Consider the following 12,195-nt stretch of genomic DNA (forward strand, 5'->3'; position numbering starts at 1 on the left):
TCATAATATTAACACTAGTTTCATTTAAACCTAATCTGAGCCCAGTATTCTGAGAGTAATAATGAAAATGCTTCTGTATGATATTCTGTGTAAAACCTGATGTTAAATAAAATCCGCCGGCGTTTTGTCTGTACACGTGCTTCAGTACACGTGCTTCAGTACACGTGCTTCAGTACACGTGCTTCAGTACACGTGATTAGATTGATGGAAAATCTGACCTTTTGTACAAAAGATTGAAAATCAACATGATATAATTAAAATGGACCTAAATTGTTTTTCACACCTTCCACATTGTTTATATGTAGTTATAGAGGTTTTGATTTAACGTTTATATGATATAAATAACTAAAAATAATACAAATGTAAATAATAATAAAAATAAAACTATTTAAAATATAAATAATAAAAATAAAGATTCATAATACAGGATTTTTCAAAAAAGTATGAACTGATTTCATTATGTAATATTTTATTAAGGAAAAGAAATAACAAACTCCACAAGTATTATACTCACAATCAACTTTTATGTAAATGACTGATTATAAACAACTCATTCCATGACGATGATTGAGAACTGAAGCAATGCATCATGGTATCGGTTCATTCTTTTGAAAAAAGCCTGTATATAGGAAGTATCAAATATAATGTGTGTGTTCATGAATACAGGCAGTCCTGAGTTACGACTATTTCATGTTTCAGTGACGATAGCGATATGACAAAACTGTAAGAAATGTTTATATTTTACGCGGCAGGTAAACGCAGCAGCGTATGCATTAAGAGACCCAATTTTAACTCTTGTCTTTTTATCTGTGGACACAGAAACAAAAACATCCAACTACACCTATACTACACATATATACTGTAAAGTTTATACATTACGGTAATATAAATTGCACTGTTTTGCTAAATTATGTTCTGTATTTCTTTTATTAATAATCAATTACAGTATACTAAATTATGGACACATTACAGTTTACTAATACACTCCATACTGATCACCAAGGCCAAGTCTCCACTTACCATATTTTCTTTTAATGATGGGGTCCATCGTAAGTCAGGGACTAGTATACTGGTTAAATGTGTGTGTGTGTGTGTGTGTGTGTGTGTGTGTGTGTGTGTGTGTGTGTGTTGTTACCCTCTATAATAGTGATGTGTAGCTCTCTGCTCTCGGTGTGTAGACGGAGGGAGAAGTGCAATTTGGGCTGCAGCACAGAGCAACTGTTGGGAATCGCACCGGATTGTTCGACAGCACACGGGGTTTCATCTGTAGAATCTGAGAGAAATACACACACTGCATTTATAAATAACAAACTAATATAATATATAATATAATATAATATAATATAATATAATATAATATAATATAATATAATATAATATATGATATAATATAATATATAATATAATATCATAGAATATAATATAATATATGATATAATATAATATAATATATCATGTAATCTAATCTAATCTAATGTAATGTAATCTAATATAATACAACATAATATAATATAATATAATATATAATGTCACGTCCTTCATCATGTTTGTGAGATAAAGTAGTTTTGACCTTGCCATTGGAGATCAGTGACCTCCTTCTCCTTCTCTGTTCCTTGGTCACGGCTGTCTGATTTAGCGAGAGCTTTCTCAGCATCTTCACTGTAGTTCATAACCTCAGATGATGTGACAGATGGTTTGGGTTTGTAGATCTTGGGGAACTTCAGCAGCGCCTGTGGCTGAATAGGTTCAGTAGATTTCTGCACACTGAACTGAATTATAACCAAATGAAAGTAAAATAAATATAAAGATGTGTTAGATGTGTATTTTCAGTAGAATCACACAGTAAATAAAGGGTATAAAGTGATTCATATGGTTTAATCAGGATTCAAATTTCAGGGTACAGATTTCTTCCTATTTCCATTTATGAACATAATAGACACATTATAATAAGCTCAAATTTACCCAAAGCAATAAAACTCCCTATGGAGTGAGGCAAAGGTGATGCCTGGTCTGAGGAGCAGAACCTGAAGAGAAACCAGACTCAGGAGGAAACTCATCCTCATCTGTGTGACATGAAAATATCCAATCATTATAGTTCCATGGTTGTTGAAGTTATCAGATGCTCACTGTTTATGTCATGGTTCATGGTTACGAAATGTAATCTCATCTATATTTCACTTGTCCATGTGGATCTTCAGCAGAAGCAAGTGGTGTCTGATTGGTGATCAAGGCAGGTTTGGAGAGTAAAATCAGACACAATCACTGGGATCTGCATGATGGGCTGAAGTAGGACATCCACACATCCACATTTTTCTTCTGAAAATCATTTCCTCAGGATTATATAAAGCACAAGAGAGTATTAGATGTCCAATGCCATAACTGTTTCTCAATAGTTGCATTATTTTAAAATATATGACTAAAAACAATGTATTAAAGGAGACAATATTAAAAATACACACACTAAAGCTGATACACAACACAATGAAGCCAACACACCTGTGAACACACACACACACACAAAATGGAGTCTACCTGTGATTTACAATTAGTCCAATTACATAAACTGGTTATAAGATGAGCTGTGATCTCCAGAACGTGCCATAGAAATAAAGAGAAATCCAATTGTGAAACTTCACAAAGAGGGAAAAAGATACAGGGAGACGAATGAAAACTCAGCAGAAACACTGACTCAGTAATCAGGAGTTACAGAATGAGTCATAGTGCCACTGATCAGAGCTTCAGTGGACGTCGTTCTGAAATGACACCATGGATGGAGCGCTACTTCTCGCTCCTACTACACAATCCAGCTCAGAAAAACAGATGGGCGAGTGCTTCGGATTGGCACAGGGCTTTTCATTGGAAATCTGTGACAGCTCAGAAATGACGTCACATCAGCCTCAAGAAGAAAAGAATAACTTTTCTCTGTTCTTTAGCACAAGACTGCAAGATAGAACTTTGCTAAAGTAAATAAAACGAGGTCTGAGTAATGTTTTGGGAAGATGCTTCGGTCAGATGAACTTGGTCAGGACTACGAGACAGGATCCATAGATCTGACAGTGAAGCATGGTGGTGGAACTGTAATGATTTGGGGCTGGATGAGTGCTAAAGGTAGAGAGATGATATTTTTACATGACACATTAATGGATTATAGTAAAACACTGGCTGTATGTATGACCTTATGACCTGCATAAGTATACTGTCTGACTTGAATCCAATCCAACAAATCTAATATCCTTTGGGAGTTTTTTTAAAAAGGTTAAAGGAGCACAACATCTGCAGCAAACAGCATCTGAGAAATAATTATCTGTGAAGGATGGAGGAGCATATCAGCAGGTGTGTCATTACAAATAAATCTATATATGTAAAGTATTTGCTGCATTTCATCTCTTCTCTTTGACTTATATTTATAATATCCAACAATAAATTCCCTACTGTTTAAAAAGTAATATAAATGTTATAAAGTGAAAGAATTTTAAATCATTTGACATTTAAGTGATTTATTTCTGCTGTACTCTGTATATAATTGTTAATTTAATTGTCTGGTTTAATATTCAGTTATATCATGTCTGTACTTCTCCTGCACTGGAAGCTCCTGAGGCCAAGTCACATTGCTTGTGTGTGAAAGCACTTGGTAACTAATACTTGGTAAATTCTATTTCTGATTCTGATCTAACAACCTCATCATTATTGTGCAAAAAATATATATATGTCATCTTAATGACCTGAAAGCCAAATTTTATACTTTAGCAGCATCTGAAATTCATAATATTAACAGGGCTATTCATATTTGCCAGAAATTTTAGCTAAATTATTTCATTTTATATCCTAATAAACTGTTCAGCTATTTATCTTTTTAATGCACTTTATTATAAAGATAGCAGCTCTTTAAAGCTGGGATGCCCAAACATGGACTATAGTAACCTTTTAATATCCCCTGCATCTATACATTTCTGCATCTTATTTGTGATTTCGTAAAAATTTAGAAATAAATCAATCAATAAATATACAGCATGACTCTAATCTGCATAACTCATGCAAAGTTCAGTGAAATGTTTAGAACAGTGAAAACACAGAAACAATCCCATTTATACTACAACAGATTTTAATCCCTAATGCTGATATTAAGTCTGTAATAAAGTACAGCTGCTCATATGATTTAATATCAGTGACTCTAATAAGAGACATGAAACTGCACCTTATTTGACCTTTTATTTTTTTTAATTGAGCTTCAGCTGATTTACTGATAAATCAGGATCTTATGGAGGTGAGAAACTTGTACAGTAATTTACGTCTGATTTAACAGACATTTGGTCTGTGATGATCTCTGATTTGTCTGCAGGTCCTAGTTTTAGCATCTCTACTGTAGAGCTTCTGTCGTCTTTATTATAAAGTGCATTAAAAACAGCTGTACAGTTTATTATTAAATGAAAATAATAATTAATTAGTTAGGTTAACTTTCAAACAAAATTAACAAATAGGTAAACATTTATTGTCCTGTAAATATTAGTAATATGAGGTGCTGGAAAAGTACGAAATAAAAAAGAAAAGGGTTTTCTGCACATAATAACAGATTTTATATATACAGCAAACAGCAGAATTGGGAAATGTGCAACACCATTAAGTGTCAAATGATTCAAAATTCGACCACAATATTTATATAAATGCCATATACAGTATAAGAAGAGAAAAAAAGGAAAAGTTTTAAAGCTGTGAAAACTTCAGCAGAACCCCCCCGCTGTGAGCAGACGTTCAGTCTGATGTGTGAACTGAGGAGTAAACTATCAGTCTCTCACCTACATAAGATCCTGATTTATCACTAAATCAGCTGCAGCTCAGTTTAGAAAACTCTCTCTCATTAGAGTCACTGATATTAAAGCATATGAGTAGCTGTACTTTATTACAGACTCAATATCAGTGTTAGAGATTTAAATCTGTTGTAGTATAAATAGGATTGTTTCTGTGTTCTCACTGTTCTATATGTTTCATTAACCTAGAAAATGTAGAAAATAAAATATATAATGAAAAAGCATTAGTTATGTAGATCACAGATTCATGTTTTGCTATTTTTGGTTAATTTGTTTGCTTGTTTATTTTTAAATATTATAAAATAATAAAAAGATAATCATAGATAGAAAAATAGAATAGAAATGAACATTCAGTGGAACCCAGATGAGGATGAGGTTCCCTCTTGAGTCTGGTTCCTCTCAAGGTTTCTTCCTTCTGCATCTCAGGGAGTTTTTCCTTCACCACAGTCTCCACCGACTTGTTCATCAGCGACAAACTTACACTTATAAAGAACATCTTCATTTTATCTTCACATTATCTGTCTAAAGCTGCTCTGAGACCATGTTCATTATTAAAAGCTCAACACAAATAAACATGAACTGAAGTGAATTAAATTGAATAAATGAAGGAAACATGGTGACATTAATTAAAAAAATCTTGCAGTTTGATATAATTTAGTTTTGGACCCTAAATCAAGTCAGATTTTTGGCCTTTAGGGAAGAAAGTTGTGTGCACCTCTGCTTTATAATAAGGGGACATGATTCATCACATCTGTATGAATGATCAAAACACCATAAACTGTAAACTAATTAATGTACTAATTAAACACTAACCTTAATTATGTGTTGATTAATGCTTTAATTATCAGACATGCGAACATGTAGTTAAATTACACATGAAGCACTTTCGACTCCGGGATTGATTAAAGTTAGCGTCTGATTAGGATCTGATTAGGATCTGATTAGGATCTGATTAGTACACAGTGAGATCATTCAGACATCATCAATCAGGTTCCTGTCAGGAATGTGGTCATGTACTGCATCTGCCATCAGTCACTAGACTGCAAAGGATCTCCATGTCACATGTTTGCACACCTGATTCACATTCATGATGATTAGCTTAGCACTTAGCACTTGTAGATCTGTAGATCTTTGTGTCTCGCATGTCCTTCATGTTGTTCTCAGGTTTACGATTTTCTACTATTAGCACTGGCTCATTTTTATGAATATGTGAGCAAACATGTGACATGGTCCCTTTAGGGTCAAGTTACTAACAGGAGATGTAGTTTAAAACCATATTCCTGACGGTACCCTTCTTATAGAGCCCCCACCATAAAATTAAATAAATAAATAAATAAATAAATAAATAAATACGATGCTTTCCTATTTTAGGAAAGTATTTTAAAGTATTTTAGTTTTTGTCAAAAGATTCTGTAAACATACATTCCATAATAACGCTCACAGCTATCATTCATTTTGTATTTGTCATGATCCATTCATCCGAGATTTCTTTTTAAAAATGGGTTGTTTGGGTGTGTAATGGTTCTAGATATCAGAAAGACTTTTACAGTAACGTGAAATCCATGTGTCCTGTTAAACACTCCAAAAATGTTCATAATGTTCAGCCTGTGATCCTGATTTGATCTGATCTCTTCACTATAGAGAGACGTGGCAGTGAAATGTTTACACCATACTAAAGAATTCTCTGTTCTTCTTCTCTCTTCTTCTCCCAGTGAATCCATATTCATGTTCAGCATTCGTCCCAGAGACCATTTGTGACTGAGGATGAATATTCATGACGCCACTCTATTATGTTCATTTACAAAGAAACAGCAATCGTTAAATCTATATGTGTGTATTATAGGAACCAGGAAATGTAGACACACACACACACACACACACACACACACACACACAGGTCTGTGAATACGTGAGTATAAGTCGTGACTATACGTTGACAGTGTGTGTGTGTGTGTGTGTGTGTGTGTAGGTGGAAAGGTGTGTGATGCTTGCATGTAAATGTAGATTTCTAAGGTATGAGTAAGTAGGGAATGTATGTGTGGAGGAGGTTTAGGGACGGAGAAGTGCGAGGTTCAGGGACGTAACAAAGATTGACTAATTGTTGTAGCACCAGTTGACTAATTCGAGGCAAGGCCAGGCCAGGTGGTCTATATATAGATTCATCTGATTCATAATCACACACACACACACACACACACACACACACACACACACACACACACACACACACAGAAAGCCAGGTGCAGCGGTGTGACAGTGAGTATAATCTTAAACGTCAACTTGTCCAATTAAAGTAGAAAAATGATAACCTGGAAACGTGTGCAGGATTTATAGATAATACATGCAGCTCTTGAACCTCAGGGCTCTTTGGATGCAGGATGATCATGTGAAAGGTTTTAAGACTCTCAGCGAGCAGTAAAATACTAACACACAATAAACACACAAATTCTGCACATAAAAATACACTGAAAAAATGATTCTTTTACATAAATTACTAAATAAAATAAGGTACATAAATTCATCAAGCTCTTTTTTTTTAGCAATTTCAAAGTGTTTTCGAAGCCTTTTTAAAATATTTAATTTATTCTAGAATATATTTTCTGTAATTAAAACAATTCCATTCCATTTTATTTGTATTGCGCTTTTTATAATATAAGACATTGTCTCAAAGCAGCTTTACACAGATAATGTGTTTGAGTTTATATAAATAGTATAATAATATAATATTAATTTAACAGTAACTAGAATAGAAAACCCGAACACACACGTGTTTGTTTGCACATGTTCACGTTCACGTCTCTTTACTGCCATTGCACCTTCCTAAGAGCTTCTTGTGTCGGTGTTGGTGACCCTCACAATCCAGATAATTCCATCTTTATTACAACAAGCAGAGACAGAGGAGTCCGATCTTTTGGACAAATGATCCGTGTGACTGCAAGTTTTCGCTCCAAACACGTCACACCAGATTCCATCTGTTTAGATCTTTATTTTCAATGGACTATCAGGTCTGGTCGTTGCTTCATTGAAATGAAAACCTTCACCCACACCAGCCCTTTGTGGAAAAGATTCATAATCCTTGCTCTTAAAGCAAAATACAGGACACAGCTCTCAGGATTTTGCAGATAAATCATAATCCCAGAAGTCGAAACAAATCGACAGAGAAATGATTGCAGCTTCAGATCCTTTTACAGGTATCTCCAACCTCACTAACCATTAGAGCACAGGGTTCAGTGTTGATCTACAGTAATGTTAGTGTAGTTGATGTATTTATATAGATGAATGAGAGATTATTTAAAATGTGTTTAGTGGATTTGGTGTGTTTAGTACGAGATCATCAGGATCAGAATAAAAAACATTAAGGTTTTCTATAAAACGAACCCCTGAACAGCAAAATCTACAACAAATGTCCTAATCGAGGTGGAAGCTCTTCCTCTTCCAGATATCTTATACAAAATAGAAAAAAGGAACAATTGGTGCCCATCTCACACCAAGAACCCGTTCAGAAATCACTAGACTGAGAGAATGATCATACAGCTCAGAGAATCGCCAAAGCAGAGCATCTCCTGTGTTCCTCAGACCTCTGCTGGAGATCCAGACGATGTTTTCAGTCCTGTAACGATAATTGCTTTTTCTATTTACAGCCTTCGCTACAGCAAACAGCCGACGCTGTCTGTGAGCACCAACAGTCAGACATCTATAAATAGCGAGCATCACTCTGTACTGAATCCAATGCCGGCTTTCAAAAGATCTAATTACTGGAGAGTCACAGGCAATTCAACACCACAAACATTTCATTAGGAGTTCATTAGCGTCTCTGGACGTAGCCGTGTCTCAGTAATGTTCAACTGTTTGGAGCACAAGTGAAGCACAGCTCTCTGCGTCACGCAGTTGATCAGATCAGAAGATCAGATCAGATCACTCTTTCAGACACTTTACTGAAGGCATTGATTGGTCTGAGCAGCTCCAGGAGTTTTGTTCCTGTGCAGATGTGTATCAATTAATCAGCTCTGTGAGTCTCAGAAAAACATCGTATCTGACCAACAAACCTTCTGAAATGAAGTTCTGTTTGTTAGAGCACGGTTTCTTAGGAATATCTCTAGCGATGCTCCTTACCTGCGTGAGAGTGTGTAAGATGCTGGCTTTTGCTCTCTCCGAGTCAGCGCTCTCATCCTGTTCACATTTGTTCTTCTTGCAGTTCTTGCAGAGAAGCGAGAGGCCACAGAGGGTGAGCGCTCCAGAGACGGTTCCCAGGGTCGCCCCGAGAACTGCTGCCACTGACACGAACATCCTTCAGCACTGATCTACCAAAAACACAAAGAGTCCAGAAGGATAACCAGCGACAGAAGAGGGAGCAGGTCTCCTTTTTAATCCTGCGCTTTCATAATGAGAGTGACAAGAGAAGAAATGATGTCAGAGGAGAGAAAAAAGACGCAAGGACAGAGGGATGATGGAGCAGCACATGTGTGTGTGTGTGTGTGTGTGTGTGTGATGCACCGTCTGCTGTATGGTGTGTGTTCGGGCTAAGCAGATGGTGGTGAAGAGCGAGAACAGAAAGAGAAGGAGAGAAATGGAGGAGGTGGGAAAGAAGGAGGGCTCTGAGAACTGACGAGCCATACTTAATAAAGATGAGTCTGTCACTGACACTCCCACGGCATCAGTGTGTGTGTGCGCGTGTGTGTGTGTGGACATTGACGTCAGAGCTTCAGTGAAATCACCTTCACGGAGTCCCATCACTTCAGATCCTTCTGTTTGCAGGGAAACCAAAAAAAACATTTCTGTGTCGTGAAAATAAACATTTATTTTAAAAAATGCAAATAATTTCTAAAGAATATAATAATGTTTTATTAATCACGCAGAATCATCATTTTAAAATTTTGTTGATCCTTTTAAGATATTGTAAATAATGATAAAAGGCTTTATTAATATCATCATCATCATCATCATCATTATTAAATGCTATTTTTGGTTCTCTCCGCAGAAGAACCTGAGTAAGGACATGCCATGTTGCCATGGAAACAACCCCTCACCCCATCTATATTCAATGTGCCGTGTTTGAGCTAAAAATAATCAATTTTCAGGTCAGACAGCAGTGAAAATAACAGATTACACACATACACTGAAGCTGATATACAGAACCTGAGATCAGACGGAGGTTTTGAATATGACACATGAGTCAGGGGTTACTGAATCTTTTAATCAGCACTGAAACCTATTTTGAATAACAGTGTCCAATCTCAGGTTCATGTCTAAGCTTGGATTTACTGAAAATGACACCCAGATAGATCAGACAGTTCCACTGCATATGAAACTCAGATTTGAGATCTGAGAGTAGCAGTAAATTCTACATTTGCAGCAGAGAAAATGTAAAATTATGGAAATGTCACTGAGATCAGACAGTAGCACTAAATTTCATGTCTGAGATCAGACAGCAGCATTAAATATGGTCTGTCTGAGATCAGACAGCAGCACTAAATATAACATGTTTGAGAGCAGAGCAAATGACGTGTATAAGATCAGATAGCAGAGCAAATGACGTGTATAAGATCAGACAGCAGCACTAATTATTTAATATCTGCGATCAGACAGCAGCACTAATTAAGACGTGTCTGAGATCAGACAGCAGTAGTAATTTTTAATTAGAACCGAAATCCTTGCCAATAAATTCTGACTTGTTTATGTAAAAATCTGATCTACTGCCAAAATCTACATGCAGGTACTAAAACACAAAAGTGGGAAACCTCCATCCAAAACGTGTCTGACCTTCTCATAGATTCTTGAAACACATGCCCAGCTGCTGACTTTGACCTGCAGGAGCTCTGTACAGTGTGTGTCAGTGATGTGATGTGGAACATGAAGAGCAGAAATACACTGATCCAGGCAAAGAGCAAATAAAGCTCTCTGCTGCCCCCCTCAGGAAAGAAAGATAAAAGGTCTCATAACCGTATAGTGTACAGGAGCATCTCAACAAATTAGAATATCAACAAAAAGTGGATTTATTTTAGTAAATCAAAACAAAATTTTTAATTCGAATATTATATAGATTCATCACACACATACCGAGTCATTTAACCAACTTTCGGTGCTTTTGGCAGTGTGGGCAGGTGCCAAATCCTGCTGGAAAATGAAATCAGCATCTCCATAAAGCTGGCCAGCAGAGGGAAGCATGGAGTGCTTCATGGAGTGCTTCATGGAGTGCTTCATGGAGTGCTTCATGGAGTGCTTCATGGAGTGCTTCATGGAGAGCTTCATGGAGAGCTTCATGGAGAGCTTCATGGAGAGCTTCATGGTAGACGGCTGTGCGGACCTTGGACTTGATAGAACACAGTGGACCAAACCACCACTGAATGTGCAAACTTTACATTGGACCTCAAGCAGCTTGGATTCTGTGCCTCTCTTCTTCTCTTCTTCCAGAATCTGGGACCCTGATTTTCACATGAAATGCAAAATCTTCTTTTCGTTCATCTGAAAGACGATTTTATCCCACTGAGCAACAGTCCAGTCCTTTTTGTCCTTTGTCCAGGTGAGACACCTCTGACGTTGTCTCTGGTTCAGGAGCTGCTCGATACGAGGAATGAGTCAGTTGTAGCCCATGAAGACGTCTGTGTGTGGAGGCTCTTGAAGCACTGACTCCAGCTGCAGTCTACTCTTTGTGAATCTCCACAAATTCTTGAATGTGCTTCCTTTCTCCACCACATGTTTTCCCTCCATTCAACTTTCCATTAATGTACTTGGAACCAGCAGTCTGTGAACAGCAGCTTCTTCAGCGATGATCTTTTGAGTCTCACCCTCCATGCGCAGGGGGTCAAGGATCGTCTTCTGGACAACTGTCGAGTCAGCAGTTTTCCTCCATGATTGTGGAGCCTGAACCAGACTGAGACGCCATTTAAAGACTCAGGAAACCTGAGCAGGTGTTTGGAGTTAATGAGCTGATTAGAGTGAGACATCACGAGTCTCCAATATTCAACTTTCTCACAATATTCTCATTTTCTGAGATTTTGGAAAGAAATAACACATGAAATACATCAGTGTGTGTGATGAATTTATATAATATACCAGTTTCACTTTTTGTATTGAATTACTGAAATAAATAAAGTTTTTAATGATATTTTACTTTACTGAGATGCTCCTGTATAGGAGTCATAATCTGGTATTAAGACAAACCCAGTACTGTTACTGCAGATGGTCTGTACCCAGACTTCAGTCTCAGAATATCAGCAATAAATTATATAAATAAATATAATAATATAATAATATTTTAGTTCATGTACAGGCAGTTTTATATAAAAATAGTTACGTTTAAAAAAATACACAAAGTAATTTATAATATATCTTTAATGAATGATATTAAATCGGCAGTGAGCATCGCCATAATCACTGAGATGTTGGTTAA

The 12,195-nt window shown here is 36.4% G+C and overlaps 1 protein-coding gene across 2 annotated transcripts in view; it reads right to left on the bottom strand.

Annotated features, from left to right (window-relative positions):
* syt13 (synaptotagmin XIII) overlaps window positions 1–10,613 on the bottom strand; it is an 18,205-nt gene extending 7,592 nt beyond the window's left edge. Inside the window, exons 1-4 of one of the 2 annotated variants that reach the window (XM_046841077.1) lie at window positions 10,566–10,613; window positions 8,919–9,106; window positions 1,571–1,769; window positions 1,136–1,273 (exon numbers count right to left, since the gene is read on the bottom strand). In XM_046841077.1, the coding sequence (XP_046697033.1) occupies window positions 1,136–1,273; window positions 1,571–1,769; window positions 8,919–9,092 (511 nt within the window). In that variant the 5' untranslated portion in view covers window positions 9,093–9,106; window positions 10,566–10,613. Of the gene's footprint in view, window positions 1–1,135; window positions 1,274–1,570; window positions 1,770–8,918; window positions 9,489–10,565 lie in introns of those variants that run through there. The other variant, XM_046841076.1, reaches the window with a different exon arrangement.
* Window positions 10,614–12,195: the final 1,582 nt, after the last annotated feature.

The sequence above is a fragment of the Silurus meridionalis genome, chromosome 26, assembly GCF_014805685.1.
Source record: "Silurus meridionalis isolate SWU-2019-XX chromosome 26, ASM1480568v1, whole genome shotgun sequence".
NCBI lineage: Eukaryota > Metazoa > Chordata > Actinopteri > Siluriformes > Siluridae > Silurus > Silurus meridionalis.